The sequence below is a fragment of the Elgaria multicarinata genome, chromosome 8 (assembly GCF_023053635.1).
Source record: "Elgaria multicarinata webbii isolate HBS135686 ecotype San Diego chromosome 8, rElgMul1.1.pri, whole genome shotgun sequence".
Classification (NCBI taxonomy): domain Eukaryota; kingdom Metazoa; phylum Chordata; class Lepidosauria; order Squamata; family Anguidae; genus Elgaria; species Elgaria multicarinata.
This window is the reverse complement of record NC_086178.1, coordinates 31,538,166-31,560,790: the sequence shown is the minus strand read 5'-3', so window position 1 is coordinate 31,560,790 and position 22,625 is coordinate 31,538,166. Positions and strand designations below refer to the sequence as shown.

General features: G+C 43.2%; 1 protein-coding gene across 1 annotated transcript; it reads left to right on the top strand.

Moving 5' to 3' along the window:
- The first annotated feature begins 10,515 nt into the window (after positions 1 to 10,515).
- On the top strand, positions 10,516 to 12,690 carry RAP2B (RAP2B, member of RAS oncogene family). The gene has a single exon (XM_063132123.1). The coding sequence runs from the start codon at positions 10,621 to 10,623 to the stop codon at positions 11,170 to 11,172; it is 552 nt and encodes a 183-aa protein (XP_062988193.1). The 5' UTR covers positions 10,516 to 10,620; the 3' UTR covers positions 11,173 to 12,690.
- Positions 12,691 to 22,625: the final 9,935 nt, after the last annotated feature.

The following is a 22,625-nucleotide window of genomic DNA, read 5'->3' as shown; positions in this document are numbered from 1 at the left end:
TGGGAACCACTGATCTAGAGCTATTATTATTATTATTATTATTATTATTATTATTATTATTATTATTATTATTTATATAGCACCATCAATGTACATGGTGCTGTACATTGGTACAGCACCATGTACATTGGTACAGCTATGGGCAATTCAAAGTGCCTGTTGAACACATCTGAATAAATCACATGCATGTGATACATTTTTACACGTGCATATCATGTAAGCCCTATTTCAAGTATTGTCTTCTTTCATATAATGAGGGAGATGATGGGGAGGAGGGACAAGGACACGATGTGTTGGCAAATCTGCCCACCCCCCAGCATGTCACTTTCCCTTCATTTGCTGACCTCCATCTCGAACAAGCAAGGTTCTAAATCATGTGAGGAGCATCTGTGAGAAGAGGAAGCTTTTTGCTCCCAAAGATAACCCTTCAACTTATGCTCTCAGCAATGGTGGGAAGTGAAGGAGCAAAAGGCAAAATCACAGGAAACCATACTGTAGGCTATAGAGAGACCCTAAAGCTAGCTATGGTCAAAATTCCTATGAATTAACTAACTCCAGTAACTTTCAGACGAGATTGCAATATTCCCAAGAAGAACTGTGCATAATTAGGGCGCTAAATCATGCAAACAGCTTTCACAACTATAGGAAGCTCGGTGCTACAGAACACTTAACATGGCGACAGACATTATGCTGAATGCGACGATAGCAGCAACATGGGCAGAAGGAGTGGCACAACTTTGGGTGTGGGGCCAAATCAGAAGTGCAGACCCTCAGACTCAAGGGACAAATCCAGCCCAAATCCAGTGTCTCTGGTTGGTTATGAAAACTAAGAGAGGAGGCCAAATTAATCTCCCAGCACAGGGAGTTCCACATCTTGAGGGTTACAACAGAAAAGTCCCAACCAGATGCACATCAGATAGTGGTCAATGTGCAGGAGGCTGGCACAGCTCTCTGGAGTGCCACCCGCCAGATGCTGAGCTCTCTGAAGAGTCCTCAGAGAGCAAGGCTAGGGATGTGCCAAAAATCTGCCTGGGCCTATGAGGACGTCGAACACGCTTAGTGGATTTTCACCCCCTGGTTCCTGTAATGACAAAGGGGGCACAGGTCCAGGCAGAACTCACTTCTGCCTTGCCCTGCACACACCCTTTGTCTTCCTCCCTGCCACTGCAGTAATGGGAGAAAATGTGGGAGAAAATATGCTTTCCCTAGCTTTGGGGAAATGGCAATATGCAGTTACCCCAAGGCTGGGGAGATTGCATATTTTCTCCCTCCACTCTAGTGCCAATTGCGTCAGTCCCCTTCTCTGCAACAGAGATCTTAAGAGGACCTTTTAGATCCCAATGAGTGCCAGGAGGCAGGAAAAAGCACTTTCTGTGCCTCCATTATTGTGGCCAGGGGAATCTGCACACTTTCCAGAGGCCCAGAAAGCACACTTTCAAGTCCCCCTAGGGCGCCCCCATGCACCTATCGGGGCCTGAAAGGGCCTCTTTCACACCCCAATGGGCACAGGGGGAAGGGAGGGAAAACACACTTTCCAGAGTCTCCAGAAAGTGCTCAATTCCCCCAGCACACTAATGGCATGCTGGAAAAATTGTGCATTTTCCGGGGGCCCTGGATGTGTGCATCACCGGCCAGGGCCAGCCATGCTGTGAACAGCAAACCCACGGGTGCAGGCGCTCCATGAGTTCTACAATGCTTAAGTGTGGCATAGGGTGGGCGGTCTCCTTGGGAAAGTGGCCAGTGTGGCTCTCCAGAGAGCCTGCCTGGCTGAAATGTCTCACAGGTCCTTCCTCATAGGGAGGCAGGGGCAGGGAAGTGGCCTAGTAGACCGCCTGTTCTGCCACAATACAGGTGGTTTCCTAGGCCACCTCCCCCCACTTAAGCCTTATTGTGAGTGGGAGGACCCCTCATAGTGAGGCACTGAGGTAGAGTCAGGCTGTGGTGGCCAAGAGAGAGGGATGAGGAAGGCAGAGAGAGAAGAGAATGGGGGTGGGAGAGGAAGAGGATGGTGACTGGGGGGAGAAAGGAAGAGGAGGATGGTGACAGCTAGGGGAAAAGAAGAATGATGGCTGGGGTGGGTGGGAAGAGGGCAGTGGCATCTGCAGGAGGCCCTGCACCAGCCCTACCCAGAACAGGGGAGGTTATACTATGCAGATTGTTTAATTCTAGATTGGGCCACTGGTGGCCTTCCAGATGCTTTGGCTTAGAACTCCTAGCAGCCCTCACCATTGGCTTTGCTGACTAGAGTTGATGGGATCTGTAGGCCAAAACACCTGTAGAGTCATGAGTTACCATCCCTGATTTGGCTGGATTCTAACAAACAGGGCCTAGATATTGGGGCAGCACGTCTGTATCTTAGAATGAAGTTTACCCACCATACAGCTGTACCATGGTCGAGACCAGTGGTGGGCAATTTCAAGCAGAGAGGTATCCCAAAAGATGTGCAGTGCAGAACCATTCCTTGACTACCATCTTTAATGCTGCTGTCCTCTCCTGAGGGAACGGCTAATCTCCACTGACAGCCAATGTGATGTAGTTGAATGAGAACTACAGAAACTTGGGTTCAAATCCCCACTGATGGCCATGAAATCCATTGGGTGATCTTAGGCCTATCTCTCAGCCCAACACACCTAGCAGGGCTGTTGTGGGGATAAAATGGTTGGGGAACAGGTCATATGCCTCCTTGAGGACATTGGAGGAAAGGAGGGATATAAATGTAATGGCAAACAAATATATAGTATATGAGCTTATTTCTTGCTGAGCTCATTTCTTTTATCAAAGCCCAGAAAAGCCACTAGAGCAGGAAGAAGCAATGTGCCCTCCTGATGTCTTGGACAACAACTACCATTCTGGCTGGAGCTCATGGGACTTGTAGTCCAAACCATATGGAAGGCATCACATTGCCTACCCGAGCTGCAGGGAGAAAGCAGAGAGCAGAAGGTGGTTACGTTTCCCACCTTATCTAACCTTCTCCACTTGAATCATTCCCCGCTTGCCACTTTACAGCTGTTCAGCACAGCTGCTCAGCAGCAACCTGTGCTCTAAGTGGCTCTATTCCAAACCATGTAGATCAGGCATCTGTAGTGTCTGTGTGTGTGTGTGTGTAAAAGTATGCTTGTGGTTGTGTCTCAAGTGATCACGGCACCATTCTTTCTATATTCCAAATTACATGCAGAATCAAATGTTCTGAGCCATAAAGCCAGTAAGGATTTTGGAGAAATCTGCAACAGATTCAAATTAGTTTGGATTTTTGTGAATTTGACCTGCAGATTCCACAGAGGACCAGTTGTTTGTTTGTTTTTTGAGTAGTGTGTATTGTGTGGAATTGTGGATTGGTATTTACTTCCATCAATGAGCAGACAATGGCGCAAAAGATGCTGGACAATCCACAATACACAGACAGAACAGATTTAACAAAAAACTTTACACACCTGTGTAAGACTGACCCTGTTCCAGTCAATCTATAAATCATCACTGATATGTTTTTATTAGGGTTTCTCTTGCATGGGCTTATATTTGATGAGTTTTAATGTTCAAATATACAACTTGGTAATTTTATCTATATTGTTGTTAGCTCCCTTTAGTGCTACTTATAGTGGAATGGCAGGCTATAAATTTTGTAAATACATGAATAAATAAATATAGTAATATGGTGACAGTCCTGGTTCCAGGTTTTTGACTGCCCTTGTGCTAGACGCCCTCAATGGGACCCCTCCCTAAGTGAGTCTTCCTTCTCACCACCATTGTCACTAGCTGCTATTGCTCCTTATCCTCTTTCCCATCATTGCTACCACTTCTTTGCTTGACAGGTAGAGGACCTTCTCACCTGAAACCCACCATTGTCTAGGCCAGACTGAGAGGCAGATGAATAATCAGGAGGAAGTTCAGGGGGTTCTTGTCAGTGGACCCCTGCTGAGGTGTGGGCCTTGGCAAGTGCCCAACCATGCCTACTAGGGGTGTGCACACCGTCCCGGAATTATCAGGTAACCACGAAGGTCCGTGGAGCATTCAATCTTCCAGAGCAGAGTTCAGCCACTTCCAAACCCATCAATTAATATCAGAGCAGAGACGTGCCCAATCAGAGCTTCCAAAGTCTCCAGAATTATTCTGCTGTGTGTGTGTATCCCTATATTTGGAAGAAGCTGAGTACGGTGAGGGGTAGCTTTGAGATTGACTTCTGTGGCTAACCAATAGGAACAGCTACAGCAGTGTTTTCCTCCAATCACAGTATTCAGGAAAGTTTGAAACACTAACTGGCTGCTGATTCTGGTAGGAGAGGGATAGAGGGAGCGTGTTTCTGCTCGGACTCATAGAAGTCAATCATCCACATTTGCACAGTGTGAAAGTGCTTCTGGGCTGTCTGGTGAGTGAGAAAGCTTGGCATGCTCTTTATTTCAGTGGCTGGGTGCAGGGGAGGGGGTGGGGAGGTCATCCGTCCTGAGGGCACCAGGTTGGAGAAGGCTGGAGTGGGGGATTTTCAAAAATAAATTCCTAAAAACTCAAGGCATAAACTGATCTAATTCAAGGCTAAAGCCCTCCTTAAGAGCTATCACCTTGCCATGTTTCATCTCTTTATCTATAAAAAATATGTAGATGTAAGCATTTTGTTAACTTCCATTTAAAAAATCCTTAAAAATCAAAGCATCAACTGATTTGATTCAAACTTGGTGGGGCTAAAGCTCTCCCTAAGAGCTTTAACTGTGCCAAGTTTTATCTCATTATCTTTAAAAAATAAGGGAGCTGTAAGATTTCTGTTAATACTGGTTACCCAAATACTGAACAGTTCTTGGAGGGTAGTTTGACAAGGCAGAAAGATGGGAGGGACTCTGAAATCAAGGCAGAGAATCACCTCTACAGAGCTCCAGATTGGGATTCTAGGCAGAGAAGACCCACTTTTTGCACACTCCTAATGCCTACCCTTGAAGCCTTCACTCCTAGAGCCAGCCCTGAAGATTGTCTCTTTGGATGCCTTTCAAGCGAGGGCCAAACTACATACATTTCAGGCAGCCCTCCAATTTGGAACACTTCTCCTGAAATGGCTTTTCCTGTGTAAACAAGGGGGCACACTATCAGATGCCATCAGTGAGTGCTTTGAGATGCATATTTCCGATGATAAGGCAATAAAAAGGGGGCAGGACAGTGTCCTAATGAACAGACTTGCCTTCCTTGAAAGCTTCTACAATGTTGTCAGGATAGTGGTTTTCAAACATAATGCATTATTATTCTGTCATTAGCAGCCAGGCACTGATGGTATTAACTCTGTTGATGTGAATGGAACAGGGAGGAAATCCATTACAGGGGAGGAGAGGCTGTTTGTTGTTGCTGTTTTGCTATCCGGTGCTATTTACTCGGTGGATGTTTTACACTTACGCAATGGATTTTGCAAATCTAAGGAATTAAATCTCTTTATAGTGCCAGACTAGTGTATGGAAAGAGCGAAGGTTGGAAAGAACAACAGTTGATTGACTTTTTCACTTAAAAGGAATGTGTGACTGACAAAGAATACAAAAGAATGGCTTGCAAAAAAAGAGATGGCAAACAGCCAGGATTTCTTATAATTCAAATCACAGCCGGTCTGATTGTTATTAGCAAGGAACAAATTGAAAATAATCTCATCCTGTGGCATTGTCCCATGTTGGACCCAAACGATTCACCAGTTAAAATGCAATTGAATGGGGGGGGGGGAAGCTTTTCTAAAATTGATTTAAGACTAAAGTCTGTACATCATTAACCTCTGTAATTAACCAATACACATTTTGGAGAACATTTGGTTGGCATGGAGAAGCGACTCTGCTTTGCCTCTCTTAACTAAATAACACCTACAGATAATGGCTCCAGGTAAGAAGTGAAAAAGAGTAATTTCTTGGTCCAATCTTTCAAAGAAGCAGGTCTGGCAGGATAACAACCCTCTCTCCTGAAATGTAGTGTGCAAATAAAAGACAATCTTAAAATTTCTTTTGTTACATTTGTATCCCAACTTTGCTTCGAGAAGCTCAGGAAATGCACATGGGTTGATTCAGTTTTCCCTTCACATCACTGTGCATCCACTAATGGAATGGAAACTGCTAGCAAAATGGAATTGCACTTTTCCTGCAGCCCCACACAGACATCACACACACAAGGTTCGATCCAACTCTCTGTGAGCCAGCTTTGGCTAAGAGATAATGAGTGACTCAAGGCCACCCAGCAAGTTTCATCCAAGGATGTGAACCCAGGTCACCAGAAGCCCACTCCAAATAGTCAGAACAAGATAGCCTTTTAACTTCTCAAAACTGGTCTTTGGGCAGCTGATAACAATATCCTTGAAAGTTGATCCCGAAGATAAACCCCACTGATGTATGCAGTAACTTACCTTTGTACCTTTCCAGATGATCAGTTTATACCACAGTATATGTGCAGCTTAGAAGTCTTATTCATTTTCCAGCAGATTCATACAGCAGTACCTCCCAACAAAGAACTTTTGTTATTGGGCAGCTTAAAAATGTAATAAATAAATAAATAAAATTGTCGCTATTGAGTGCAATGTGGAATGTGGTTCAGCATGCATTGCAGGCACACAACTATCACTAAAGATACCTAAAGCTAATTGTGACAGAGACACTCCTGTAGTAGTATCTGTGGCATTACAACCTGCAAAGTGATGTTCTGGTCTAAAGTGTCAACAGTAATGATGATAAGATGTAAAAAGGGAATATAACCTCTATAAACAGAGCAATATGGGAACAAAAATAGGGAGTGCTAGCTCCATTATGACTTGCTTATGAGATTCGTGGAGTATCTGGCCACTGTGAGAGTCAAGAGAGCTGGGCTAGTGGAATCCTGCACCAGTTTTTCCTGATGTCTAGCCGGAATCCAGCTTCCTGTAACTTCAGCCCATTATTCCGTGTCCTGCACTCTGGGATGATCGAGAAGAGACCCTGGCCCTCCTGTGTGTGACAACCTTTTAAGTATTTGAAGAGTGCTATCATGTCTCCCCTCAGTCTTCTCTTCTCCAGGCAAACATGCCCAGTTCTTTCAGTCTCTCCTCACAGGGCTTTGTTTCCAGACCCCTGATCATCCTCGTATCATCCCCGTATCTCAGATTGCCAACATGAAACCTTCATAGACCTTATTTACTCTATTATTACTTGATAGTTTCAGTTTTGGTACTTGATGGTTTTAATTTTTGTGAACCACCCAGAGAACTTCAGCTATTGGGCATTATTATTATTATTATTATTATTATTATTATTATTATTATTATTATTATTATTTGTATCCCACCTTTTGCCCAGTACTGGTATAGAAATGCAGTAAATAAATACATATGTAAATATCATTCTATTATTATTTAGTGCACATGCTGGTAACTTCAAGGCTTGACTTCTGCAATAGGGCTATCTTTGTACCTAGTCTGGAAACTTCAACTAGTTCAAAATATGGCAGCCAGGTTGGTCACCAGTACACCTAGGAGTGACCATATTACACCAGCTTTAAAATCACTTCACTGGCTGCCAGTTACTGGGCAAAGTATAAAGTGTTGGTTATTACCTTTAAAGCCCTACATGGTTTGGGTCCAAGTTACCTGCAAGATTGCCTTCTCCCATGCATTCCCCCTGCACACTCAAGTCCTCTAAGAAGAATTTACTTCAGTCAGCAAAAACTAGGCTGACAACCGTTACCCAGAGGACCTTCTCTTCTGCCACTTCCAGACTATGGAATGATCTGCTGGGAGAGATTCATCAACTTTAACAGTTTTCTCAAATTTAAGAAAGCCATTAAGACTAATCTCTTCTGGCAGGCCTACCCAGTTGAATTTTAAGATCCCTTTTAATAATATATTAGTTTTATATGCTTTTAATCAATTTTATGTATTTTATTGTGTTTTGTATTTGGTGTTGTCCCCTGCTTTGATCCAGAGGGAGAGGAGGCTAAAATTAATAATAATAATAATAATAATAATAATAGTAATAATAATTTCATTTCTATACTGCTTCATAACCAAAGCTTTCTGGGTCGTTTACAACAATCTATGGACAGGGCTACAAAGGTGGAAAGGAACTACTTCTGGCAGCATTCCCAAGTGATTCCAGTTGAACTAAGAAAAGGCTGGCCCTGCCCCGCAATGTATTTTTGTTCTCTCCAACACTATGAATGAGGTAGTGCAATTTTGTTCTCCCCAACACAATTTTGTCATCCCCCTCCAAGTGCTGACCAGTGCAATGCATTTCCATGGAAATTCTATCAACAGGGTCATCATGTTACAGGTATGCACCTTTCCTAGAGCCAGTCCAAGACATTTTGCTGCCTGCCTGAAGCAAAGGGCAAGATGCCCTCTCCCTGCCCGCTGCCAATTCCACAAACAGAAGCCAACCGCATGGCAGTTGACTCTTTCTTTCACTGAACTTGAGGACAGCAGGCTAGTTTGTGGCTGCAGAATGAGCTGAGTTCTCACTGAGGTCACCACCTCAGTCTGCCCAATGGTATAGCCGGCTTTCACCTTTCTGCCATCACTTTCTGTTCATTTTCAGGCTGTAAAACCTATACTATACTATATACTATTACCTGGGAGAAAGGTCCATTGAACTCTACAGGACCTACTTCGAAGTAGACATGGTTAGGATTTAGAGTGGCCAGGTGTCCTACTTTGCAGATGACAGTGGTTTTGGAGAGCTGTCAGAGGGCAGTCCTCTATATAAAGGGGTCCTATGTTTGCTATATTGTCCAGTCCAAGTTTCATTTGGAGATAAAGAACTGTAAGAAAGTAAGAGCAAGAGGGGCCTTGAAGTCGCCACCAACAGCACCTGGACAGCAGATTGAGCAAGGCACACAGGTCACTTATTCAATATTCTCTACTGGCTATTGGGTGGTATAAAAATGCAATAAATAAATAAATCAGTGAGATGTTCTTTTGTAAATTTTAATTTAGAGACAGTGTGGTGTAGTGGTTAGTGTTGGACTGGGAGTTGGGAGATCCAGGTTGGAAGCCCACTGGGTGACCTTGGGCTAGTCACAGACTCTCAGCCCAAGCTGTCTCACAAGGTTGTTGTTGTTGTGAGGATAAAATGGAGAGGAGGGTTATGTATGCCACCTTGAGTTCCTTGGAAGAAAAAAGGCAGGATATAAATGTAATAAATAAATATGGCCCTATACATATAAATCTGCATATGCAAATATTAAGCAAATTGCTCTCCTCTATTGCCCTTGTTTTTGGTGATGTCTATCTTCTTTTCTTTGTTTTTGGTGATGAAGTGCAAGTGTCCACCCTACTAGTATTGCAGCTGTGCATACGTGATGTTATTCATGCCACCTAAATAATATGCTCCCACTTAGCCAACTCTTCCCATCATGCAAACTCTTTTCTCTTTCGCTTCCATACATGAGGGATGGGCAACTTGTGCTTGGCCTGCAACTCCCTTCAGCCCTAGCCAGCCTCGCCAATGGTGAAGGATGATGGGAATTGTAGGCCACAACATGTGGAGTCCCCAAGTTGCCTTGTCAGAAAAGGGCTCCTCTTGAGCTGCTTGGAGACTTTTGCCGACCACGAACGCAGTTTGCTTTTACACAACTGTTTCTGCGGTTCCGTTTTCCAAAGAAGCCCCAAACTGCTCGGCTCATCCCCTTTTCCAAACTGTCCGCCAAAACTTAGCAGGAGGGTGGGGGGTGGGAGGAAGAGAACAAGGCGAGGAGGGGAAACGGGAGAGGCCGAAAGAAAGAAACAGCTGCTCTCTGGCCAATCCCCTTCCTCCTTACCCAATCCACGAGGAAGTCAACCTTCTAGGCCAATGAGCTTCGGCCGGTTGACGAGCACCGAGCGGCAGCCAATACTGAGAAACAAAGAGGAGCGAGGGGGAGGCAAGGGGGCGTGATTGTGTGTGTGTGAGAGTGTGTCGTGTGTGTGTCTCCTGCTCCCTCCTTCCCTTTCAGGTGGTGGAAGGGGAGCGCCCTCGCACCCGATGGGGTCGGCAGCGCAGAGAAGCGAGTGATCAGCAAGCGCGCTGCGGGGCTGGCTGCAAGCGGCGAAGGAATGGACCGCGCGGGCGCAGGGCGGCAGCAGCAGCAGAAGCGGCAGCGCGGGGCTGGTGCGGCGCGCGCCTGGCTGAGGAGCTCTTCTGGCTGCTGGGACGCAATTGGAACTAGCGCGCGCCGCCTCCGCGCCACCCCGAGCAGCAGCCGTAGCCGCCGCCGCCGCTGCTTCCCTTCCTCCTCTTCTTCCTCCTCCTCGAGCTGCTGAGGCGCAGCTCTTCTTGTTCGTCGCCTGGCGAAAGCGGCGTCGAGCTGCGGTCGCCTGCCGCTCCTGTCGGTGCCCTTCTGCCTGTGCTTGGGGCGCAGGGGAAGGCGAGCGCCTTGCCCTTTTCACCCGGTTGCCGCCTTCTTTCCGCCCTCAGCCGCCGCCGCCGCCACTTGAGTGCCTTCCTCAGCTCCAGCGAAGAAAGGAAGCCTCCTTTCCGTCGGGCGGGGAGAGGGGGTGGGGAGGCGGCGGCTTCTCGCTCGCTCCGTCCCTCCGGCTTTTCTTTCTTTTTTTTTTAATTCTTCCTTTCTGAGGGTGGGAGGGGAGACGAGCCAAAGCCCCGGCGAGGGAAGGCAGACGCGCGCAGCCCGCCCGGCCGGCCGCCCGCCCTGGGTGTGCGTCAAGGAGCCATGCGAGAATACAAAGTGGTCGTGCTGGGCTCGGGCGGGGTGGGCAAATCCGCGCTCACCGTCCAGTTCGTGACGGGCTCCTTCATCGAGAAGTACGACCCCACCATCGAGGACTTCTACCGCAAAGAGATCGAGGTGGATTCCTCGCCCTCGGTGCTGGAGATCTTGGACACGGCCGGCACCGAGCAGTTCGCCTCCATGCGGGACTTGTACATCAAGAACGGGCAGGGCTTCATCCTGGTCTACAGCCTGGTCAACCAGCAGAGCTTTCAGGACATCAAACCCATGAGGGACCAGATCATCCGGGTCAAGAGGTACGAGAAAGTGCCCATGATCCTCGTGGGTAACAAGGTGGACCTGGAAGGCGAGCGGGAGGTCTCGTTCGGGGAAGGCAAAGCCCTGGCGGAGGAGTGGAGCTGCCCCTTTATGGAAACTTCAGCCAAAAACAAAGCCTCGGTGGACGAACTCTTTGCCGAGATCGTCCGGCAGATGAACTACGCCTCGCAACCCAACGGGGACGATCAGTGCTGCTCTTCCTGCGTAATCCTCTGAAAGGAGGAAAGGGCGGGGAGGGGTGGCGGAGAGACAGCACAACTCTGGTCGCTTTATATTGTGTTTTTCTTTTCTTTTTTTAATCTTGAAGTAAAGGTTTACAGCAACAACACCACACGCAAAGGCGGCCGCGGCGGCAATGTTATCACCCTGTGAATCTCCAGCTTTTGAAACATGCTGTGTGTGTGCGTGCGCGTTACACCCGGATTCCTTCCAGGTTACGGCTTATGCTCGTGCTGCTGCGGGTGGTTCTTGGTGTCATGGGTCTGCATTGTCTCTCATCAACATCTGACCAAAAGAAGAAAACAAAACCCAAAAAATCTCGTTGGAAATGTGGCGCTTTCCGCATGTACATGCCATCGGTTTTGATTGTTGCTTATTTCTTGTAGTACCTCTTTGCAAAGGGGTCTGTATTGGCAACTGATATAACCAGTAGGAAAAGTTCCTGTGTGTGTGTGCTCCTTTGCAGCAGAAAGAAAGAGGGGGGTTGTTAGCAATTGCTGTATAACTGGAATATTAAAAACAAAACAAATGCGAACAGCTACAAGAAATTAAGGGAAGCAGCGGAGGAAGAATGTTTGTACATGTGGAGGCAGTTAAGATCCTCCCTATTTGTCAGCCTGAACTTAGCCAGTGACTAGGAAACTTTTGATTCTGAGGATTTCTATGCAAAGTTGGAATATCTGTTAACAAGCCTATCCCACCTGAAGAAGTATTGCACGTGTACTGCCTGGGACTTTAATAACACTGATGCCAATACAGTGTGCGAGGTGCCAGAAAAGTGTCTGCTGATTACTTGTGAAATCTTCTATTTTGTTTACCTGCTGTATTGAAAGGGAGAGAATGGAGAGCATTTATTTGTGTGTGTTGTGTTGTTTTTTTTAAAAAAAGAAAATCAGCTGTGAAAACATTACAGATCTGCACAATTTTTAAGTTGTGTGTCTTTTTGGGAGGGGGAGGGAGGACAATGTGATGGTTTGTCTAATTTAATTTGAGGAGGGTGGGGGTTGGCAATAACTGATTTTGATAACTAGCTCTCTCAAGTACAAAGACTTCTAAAATGTGATGCAGGGCCAACAGTAACCCTGTGTCTGTAGAGTGCCTTCAAAACAGCTGTTGCAGCCGGTGCCAACCTGTGGAAGTTCCAAGAATCCCATTATTTACTAAACAACCCACAAAACTACAGAACAGTTTCTTTTCAGTAATCATAGCAAACAAGCCAGAACAAAAGGGCCTATTATTAATAGAATTAATTTCTTCAAATCTTCCATTTGAGCCTTTTCCATTTTAATTTCTACTCCTTTCAAGGTTCTTCTGGTTCAGGTTCACAGGTATTAGTGTGGGTTGTGCGTGGGTGTTTTTTTGTTTTTTTTGGGGGGGGGGGTTCTTCTCTTATAGGGTGTACCTTCAGCCAGCAATGAAAAGAATTGTAATGTGATGTACATGGAAAACAAAATCTCTAACTGTAATTTTCAATCCCAGACAGCCATTTATTCATCTAAAAATCTTTTAATACAATTGCCATTTTTAAAAGAAAAGTTTTGTTGGTTTTTTTTTAATGTATTTTGATTAAATGTGCAATCATAGCAGATGACAAGTTGTAGAGGACAAATAATTACCTGAAACATAAACATTAAGAGAAGGGATTGTTGACCTGTGTAACTTGGTGAGTAAATGGGAGTGCAGCTAATGTTGGTAGCAGATTCATAATAGCATTAGACCTTGAGTTTGCTAAATTATACTATAGGTGCTCATACGTATCCATGTTTTAAATGGCTTGCAAGATTCGGCACTCATTTGTGTGCAACTCAGTTTTAACCATGGTTGTGGAAGTAAGTCCCACTGGTTTCTATGGGGATTGCTAGTATGTGTATTTATAACTGCTCCTTTAGGGTAAAAGTTAAACTTGGTTTATATCAGTCATTCTGATTTTAGGGGGAAAGGCTGAAATTCTGAGCAAGACCTACTGATTTAAATTTCAAATGTATTTAGGATTAGGATTTCAAATATACTCAGGATTGTGTTACTAATCTTTGTCTTCTTTGTGACCCACCTTGTATGTAAAGGTAGGGCAAACTTTATTTTTACCCAAGAGTTACAGGATATTTCTGGTTAGCAGAGAATGAAAGTTGCTTCTTACATTGGTTTCACACATGCAAGTCAGCACTCATATATGAGGATGCATATATTTTGTGATGTTCTGACATTTCTGCTTCCTAGTAGGCAGCAAAATGTTAAAAGGTAGCCTTATTAATTGCCCCATCTGCTCAGATAAACTACATTGTGGAGATGATGTTAATACATGCACATTTATTGACCATTTGATTGGAAATTTGGGCCATGGAGCTGTCCTAGGTCCTTTCTACACCTAAGGATTATCCCAGGAAAATGGAGAGATTGTCCCTGCCTGCTCCCGGGATCCCCGTGTGTCATTTGCATGCACAGTGAAGATCCCAGGATGATCCTGGGAAAGAAAGCAGGTGTAGAAACGGCCCTAGTCTTCAGTTGTTGGGAAATATTTCTGCTATTAACAGAAAAGCATGGCCTTGAGTATATGAGTGCCATCAGATGAGCATTTTATTGCCTGCTCATTACTGGGCTTTCACGATGTTGTCTGCCTCCCACATGCCTCCTGCCCCTTCTAGCCTTCTTTGCACAACAAAAAATCACCCCAGTAAGTCCAACTTACTTTTTTGAGATGGAACTTGCCGCTATTTCCTGCTGAGTGCAGGAGAAGCAGCACGATCAAAATGGCCCACTGAATAGGCCATGTGCACGTTGTTTACTTCATCATTCCTCTCCCTTGAGAATGAGGAAGTATTCTGGACAAATGCATGGGCGGAGAAGCGACAGTAAGGAAACACAATTTTCCCCCATGTGATAATGCTCTATATAAATAAAACTGGAGGTTTATATATTGTAGCTTCAAGTGTATTCAAATTAGACAATATCTATAACTTGATCCTAACCATCTTTACTCAAAGAATATCTATGTCATGTGATCTGTTCCTAATGTATGCATGTCAGGACTGCAACCTTAGCTTTCCCATTCCCAAAAACAATTCTGAGAACTTCACAGTGTCTGCTGAACTTGCTGTTTCCCTTTGTATTTAAGGAAGAATTCTTTAAAGCAAAATTAAACTGGCTGAAAAAGATAAATATGAAACACAGACCTCAGTCCTAGCCTTGGCTTAGTTGAACGGACACACATATCTTGAAAATATGGGTAAGGTTGAAGCAGTGAAACCACTTCATGGCCTTGGTCTGAAATTGAGGAAGTGCATTATCTTTGACACAGCTTCATACTGTGATGCTTAGTATGCTCATTTGGAAACATGTTCTGTTGAATTCAGTGAGGCTTGCTTCAAAATAGAAGTGGTTCTTTGGGGTTTTTATAAAGCCCTTTCCATTTCCTGTGTGGAAGTGAGAATAGGCACACTCTTGCAATGTAATACAAATTTTTGGACTGTTCGAGTTCTGCGCTCAGTTAAGTTATCGCTAAAAGAATCAAAAAAGTGAGTACTGCTTTCAATGTAGAGTTAGGTTTGTGTTCTGGTTACTGTTTATATGAAAGAAAATGTCATAGATTTAAGGAAGTATGACCAAAAAAACCAAAAAACACCACTATAGCATAGTGGTCAAGGAATAACAATAGTGACCTCCCCCCCCCCCACCGCCCTTAGTTGTATATGCTTCCTGAATAGTAAAATGAGCATTACCAACCTCTCACACATAGTAACAAGATAAACTGGGGTCAACCAGGGCATTGCTGGTCCTTTAAATGAAGGCATTCTTTGAGCATATGGTATATGAGAGAGGATGTAGCTCAGTGGTAGAGCACATACTTTTCATGCAAGAAGTCCTAGGTTCAATCCCCAGCAACTCCAGGAAGGGCTGGAAAACCTCCCATCTGAAACAATGGAGAGCCACTGCCAGTCAGTGTAGACAATGCTGAGCTAGATGGGCCAATGGTAGAGAGTTCCAGTGTCATATATGGTGTCTGTTTGAAGGGAGTGCCATCCTGACAGCAGCGGAAGTATATAGCATCAGATTCCAGAAATGGCATAAGACGGGTCCCCAACGTGGCACCTATGGGTGCTATGACATTCACAATACCCACAAAGCTCTCCCTGACCCCTTGTGTATGTGTGGCCTTAGCTAGACCTAAGGTTTATCCCAGGATCATCCCGGGGTCGTCTCTGCCTGCTCCCGGGATATCGTGTGTGTCATTTACATGAACAGGGATGACTCCGGGATGATCCAGGATAAACCTTAGGTCTAGCTAAGGGGTGTGTGTGTGAATAAAAACCTTTCTCTCCTCTTCCATTACCCTTTCTCTCCCCTCTGCCCCTTTACCTTACCATTTCCCCCTCCCTCCTATCCTCTGGCCTGACTATTCCCCCCACTTAGCCTCTAGCCCTGCTCTTTCTCTAACCCTTTGGCTTGCTGATTCCCCCTGTCCCAACTTCTACCTTTGTTATTTCTCTCACCGCTGCTTTATCTTGCTGTTTATCTTGACTAGCTACATCTTTGAGAGCCATTTTGCGGTGGGACCCACAGCAGTTTCTGAAATTCTCAAATGGTCCACAGGTCCAGAAAGATTGGGAACCTCTGGTCTAGGAGAAGGCCCTAGTGCAGCCCCGAACCATCATGCTGCCATGATATGCTCAACTATGAACAAAGGCATCTGGCATAGTTAGGATGCCTTGTTATCACTACCCCATGCTAAATGAAGGCCTTGAAACATACATAAAATAAGCTAGCTGAGTTTGGCCTGTTTGCAAATGGCTGAAATAGGTTGCAGAATCTATTCTGGATTCCACTTTGGAGTCTGAGCAGACTGGAATAAAATCCAATCTGTATTCTGTCAGAACTTCTGGAGTGGAAAAGAATCAAATCCTCTGTTCCCTTTACACCATTGCAGTAACATTCTCCCATGTACCGTAATAATTATCCCTGCTGTAGTGGTTGTGCATTTGCTCCTGCCAGAGTTAACAATGCAGGTATCACACTATTAATATAATGACAGTATAATGGTTGTAAGGCCTTAGAGAAGGAAGAATGATATAGAGGAAGACGTATTATATGGGCTATTGGTGCCCTTGGGACTTGGAGAGTTTAATATAAGGAGATGTGGGTTAACTGCTGCATCTGCTGATACAAAATTGCCAAAAACATTCCTTCCTGGGAATTACAGCCTTCTGCTTTAACTACGTTGTCAGAAGCATTTCTCCAGCCTTGCATAATGAAATGGAGAGCTAAATGCTGCCACGGATGTAGGTATTTCAGATACGGTTTGTGTAATGTCCCCAGTGCTACTCATCTGACAGTGATAGATTTTTTTTCCTCCCATCGTCCACCTTTTCCTATTCAAACAAGTGCTGCTGCCTTGCTTAGCTTCAGATCGTTGCTGTGTCCAGTGTCAGGTATTGAGAGGTCACAAAACAGTACAGTAATATCTCTTTATTGGGCCTATGTGTTTTGGTGTAGGAACATGAATGCTTCCTGTGCATACTCCTACACAAACAGTTATTCCAGAGACATTTGCGTGATCACTTAAAATAGGCTATATTGTAAGAGAAGTTCTGCTGTGCAGGGAAAGTGTAAAACAAGGTGAGGTAAGGGTTGGAACTTTTTGTTTAAAAATAAAAGCTACAGAGGCATTTGTCAATAATTCTTTCAAACAGAGACACTCAATTGGTCTTACCCATTGAAGGTAGCTTTATCAAATTGCAATAAAGATTTGGGAGTTCAATTTTATTCCCATGGAAAAGAAAATATTTCTTCATGAGTAAAATTGTGGGCAAAAGTTTGTAAGAAATCGAGGGATTCCACACTTTATGAAAAGTTCCATCTCTTTGAGACTGTAGGTGATATTTTAAATGTGTTTTTAATGCTATGCCTTGGATGGCTTTGCTGCTGGATGATCATGCCAACTCAATTATGGAAATTGATTAGTTATAACAGTTTGTGTAGCAAAATAATATGGTCCCTGGACCCTATTTAGATTGGTCTCTAAAAGTACAGAAGTTGGCTATCACTGCTTTAAAGATTCCTGTGTCAAAACTGGGAGGCTGCATGTAGTTCTCTCCTCTTATAGATTTGCCAAATAGTCCCTGCTTTACAAGGAAGGTGAAATTGTCATCTACCAGTTTGGGTGGAGTTATGGAATGCATTCCACTGAGATATTTGATAATGTGTTTTTCCCTGGTCTCTCTGCCAGGAATTGAGGAATTGTTTGGAAGATTGTATTACTACTGCATTTAGGTTGATGTTACACAGGGTGTGGGTTTTTTGGGGTGGAGGGGACATTGGGCTCATCTACACCAAGCAGGATATTACACTATGAAAGCAGTATATAAAAGGCAGGAGCCAACCTACTGCTTTATACCGGGATTGAAGTGCACTGACAACTGTTGGGGCCCATTGACACATACCATATACTGCTTTCAGAGTGCTATATCCTGCTTGGTGTAGATATGTCATGGTCCCCAACAGTTGCCAGTGCACTTTAGTACCACTATAAAGCAGTAGTGTACATCCTGCAGTGCACTTCAATACTGCTATAAAGCAGTAGTGTGGCTCCTGCCTTTTATATACTGCTTTCATACCACTTTCGTAGTGGAAAATCCTGCTTGGTGTAGATGAGCTGTATGTTTTTATTGTTTACATAATACATAGTGATATCATAATACTGTATGTGCAATAACACAATACTGCTCACAATGATCAAATTTTAACTTCAAAAACAAACACAAATTAAAAACACCCTTACGAATTTAAACACATTCCATTTATGTACCAAAGCAGGCATTAAATCATCCCCAGAAAACAAAAATGTTGTAATGATTCCTGAGCTTTTTCATTCTAATAAATAATCAAAAGCCACTCTTCTATAAATTGATTCTTTTTTAATCTCCCTTCTCTTCCTCTTTATCATATTAGTCAGTTTAACCATAGTAGCCATATCCCAGACCTAAGACACCAATCGTTAATTGAAGGTAGGTGAACCTGCTTCTAACTAAAACTGACTGCTATTTGGACCACTGCTAAGAAGTGAATTACCATTTCAATATCTTCACCAGCAACTAAGCCCTCAAGATACCCAAAAAGAATGATTAATGAGATCATAGGAAGTGCATATCCCAAAATTAAACTGATAGTATTCAACACTGAGGACCAATGTCAGGCAAGTCCATAGATATGCAGAACGTTTGTTCTCACTGAACCACACCTCCAGTGTTTATCTGCAAGTTGTTTACACATCTCATCTAGTCTAGCTGATGTTAAGTACTATCTAAGCATAATCCTGTACAAAGTTTCCTTGTGTTGGACTGGGAGTCAGGAGATCTGGGTTCTAGCCCCACTTGGCCATGGAAGCTTGCTGGGTGACTTTGGGCCAGTCACAGACTCTCAGCCTAACCTACCTCACAGGGTTGTTGTTGTGAAGATAAAATGGAGAGTTGGAGGAGGATTATGTACACCGCCTTGGGTTCCTTGGAGGCAGAAAGGTGGGATATAAATGTAATAAATGAATAAATAAATAAATCTTCCATACCTTCAGGTCAATACTTCTTCCTAAGCCCTTTTCCCATTTTACCCAATAAAGTGTTTTTCCTTGTATCTTGTTCGGCCAGTATTCTATAGATTTGACTTAATGTTCCCTTGGGTAAAATACTTGTAATTTCATATTTTGAACAGGCTCTCAAGCAGACATATTTAGCTATTAAATTTACAATTAGTATTGGAAAAGCAAGATAGAGTTTTGCCCTGTTTGTTCATTAATTTCCCCATAACTCTTGACAAGCCCATTTCTAGCAATTTTCTGATCTCAATAAAATCGTTTCCCCCCAAGCTTTCACATCAAGTGTAATTTTATTTATCGGTTCATTATAATTTATTGATGTTAATGACAAAATGGACTTTGTTTACTTTAAAACGTTTGCCACAATTTTCTCTAATCATAACCAAATCCTTTGTACTATAAAACCAAAGAGTATCTTAAATATAGGTTATTAATTTATGCTGCCCCATCTTTGTCCCCTTATCCAGTGTGAACCATGATTTTACTAATATCAACATGGACACTGTATAATATGGCCTAATACAAGGGACTGCTATACCCACTGAATTTTACAGTTGATACTGTACCCTGGCAATTATTATAGCTTTTTTCCCTGCCCACAAAAAAATAAAAAATAAATAGTATCAATTTTTGCCATGCTGGCCCATTCATTTTAATAATAAATATACACCCAGCCCAAGATACTCACAGATGTTTCCAACCTACAAAATCTCTATGGACTTCTCATAATTTATTATGATTAAAGGGAACAAGACTGGGGAGTTGTGTTTATGTCATCATTGCACTGTTTCTAAGTGGCTCAATTTATACTGTTTTTAAATTTTATTTGAAAAAGCTGCTTTGTGGAACACTTTTTAGTATTAAATTTATAACCTGTTTTTTTCTACAGCAAATTGTATTGAGAGCAGCATACAAAAAAACAAGGATTTTTTAATCAAAAGGTGGTGTAAAAATACTGTAAATAAATAAAATAGGCTGCAAATAGGTCATTCACCATCTGCAGAGATTTAAAACTGTTTAAAATTATGAAAAGCCAATCTAATGTTCTTTATATACCAGGGTGTGGGAAGTGTGAAAATTGTATAAATTGAAATGAGGTGTTGGACAGGTTGTAGTCCAGGTGGCCCTGGGGGAGGGGGTGCTCTACGAATCCCATGAGATTTTTAGCTGTCCAGATTTTTAATGTCATAGGACACTCCCACCCGCATTCCTTTCTGGAATGTAAGCACATTTTGAACAACTGTACAGAATTTGTAGCCTGATGCTAAATGTATTTACTCATCAGTACATCCCATAGAGTTCAGTGTGGCTCATTTCCTGGTAAGTATGCTCTGGACTTTAATCTGGTTTTAGTATGAAGGAATTTGTATTTCGTGTTTGAATCTCAACAGGATACTGCAACTGCAGGCATTGTATTTGGTATCCCAAGTCATTTCAGGAGCTGGACCAATAAACAGGCTTTACCACCATTCTGATATACATCCATATGATTCTATCTAGTGGTGGCTTTCCCTTAGAGGTCCATCTGTGCCAGTCAGATTTCCCCTACCTAAATTAGCCTTCTATGCTATGTCCTATCCTGTTCTGAAGGGCTTCTAACCCTTGGGGCAGGTTTAGAAGGGATGAGAAGGTTTAAATGGGAATGGGAACCAGTGAAAATTAGGTGCCTTGACTTGCCTGAACAGAAGCACTTTCTGATAAGGCAGGGTGGGCAACAGGCAACCCCCATCTTCTTGGGCAGGCTCCTCCCTCCCCACTGGACCCCCTAAAGTTGTCCACACTTGCACTAAGGAAATGTCATCATTCGAGACAACACACAGTGACCGGGTTCAGATGATCATGGGGGGACGGGTGAAGAAAGAAACCACCTTGGCTTCTATTATTATTTATTTATTTATTTATTTATTTATATAGCACCATCAATGTACATGGTGCTGTACAGATAACACAGTAAATAGCAAGACCCTGCCGCATAGGCTTACAATCTAATAAATTGTAGTAAACAATAAAGAGGGAAGGAGAATGCAAACAGGCTTCTTCCACTGTCCCCATGCATGCCCACCATTTGTATAATTAACCATGATGCTGCATGGGTTGCCATGTTGTCCAAACCCAGTGTGGTGCATGTTACCTGTGGTTTCTTACCCACCCTACAACCTATGACTTGCAGTAGGGATTGTGGGAGAGTAGGAAGCTACCTCTGCTGAGCAATGTGCTGGATTCAGATGATATGGCAACTCATGCATCCCAGGTAATTATGCAAATTGCAGTCTTGCAAATAACATGCATGGGGGCAGTGGAAGAAGCCACAGTGGCTTCTTTTCCTGACTAATCATCCAATTGCGGCCGTAATTTCTGTTTTATTTTGAAAATTCTCATCAAGCTTCAGTGCCTGTATGCTAAAACAATAGAGCTGGTAGGTGTCTTTCTGAATTGTGGATAATCTTTTATGGTCCAACAATCTCCATTGATATCTGTGATTTCATCTGCATCAGTTTTTTCAAAGAATAGCTGAGGCAGGAAGGCTATTATCGCTGTAGTTTCCCTGTTATGTTGTGGAGATGGTATCTAATGGTACAGGAAGTACACCAGCTTGTGGGGGGGAAGTCGGTCCATCAGTTGGTTAAATGGAATTCTTATCTTTGATCTCAGACTGAGTTGTATGTTTTCTTAAGGTGGGCTTTTCAAATGTTTGAAATTAAAATACTCCAACACTACATTTCATGGAGAAAAGTGATACTGAAGTATCTTACACTTTCTTGAACTGTCACTTGCAAAATGGATAAATCAGATTAAAAATTTTGGTCACTTCTTAAAGTACCACTTTAATGTATAATTGGCATAATAATGAATCAAGTCCATCTTGACTTCAGATGCTTTTAGGGCACAATCCCATGCATGTTTAGACAGAAAAAAAGTCTTAAAACACTGTTGACAAAATGCTGTGAATGAGGTGGTGTGATTGCATGATAAACGCCTCATCTGGGAGCACTTCACATGGTTAATTATAAATAAAGAGTTGTAGGACTTTTTTCTGTCTAAACATGCATAGGATTGTACCTGTAGACTTTTCTCATCACTTAACTCTCTGCCACTAACAGCACAATTGAATCCATTGGGATTCCTATTGAATTCATTGGGATTTGGCCCCAGGTAAATGTGCATAAGATTGCACATTTACCTACATAGGATTGCACATTTACCTCCAGGGATAAACTGTCAAGTTAAAAGACATTGTGCTGCTATTCTGTATTTCTCCTTAAGGTGCAAGGTTTAAACAGTAAAAAACAAACAACAAAAAACCTTTCTACAACCCCCAGCATTCCCCAGCCAGCCAGCCTATGCACGATTATTATTATTATTTACTGTCTAAACTTGCATAGGATTGTGCCCTTAATTGATTTTTTTTTCTGGTAAGAAAAAAAATAGAAGTGGTGGAAAATATAGGAGGACTACCAATTGAAGATGATGCCATCAGGATCCCCCCCCCCCCGTGAGTAAGCTAGTACAATTGCATGATAAAAGCCACATCTTGGGGTGGGGGGCGGGGAACCCATATTCAAATATACAGAAAAGAATAGGTGATCTTTTACTTATATTGGAAGATACAAAGAAAAAGTTTCACAATGCTTTATTGATGCATTTTCAGATAGTAATGTTTCAGATGACGTTTGTTAAATTTATAAGGACACTATTGCACATTGTACATCAGCAGTAAGAAATCTGTGGTCCTCCAGATGTTGGTTGGACTCCAAGACCCATCTTCCCAATAGTTAGGGATGATAGGAGTAGGAGTTCCAACCACCTCTGGAGGACCACATCCCTGTTCCACATGACTACCTTTTGCTCACATAGGCTGGAAGTACTT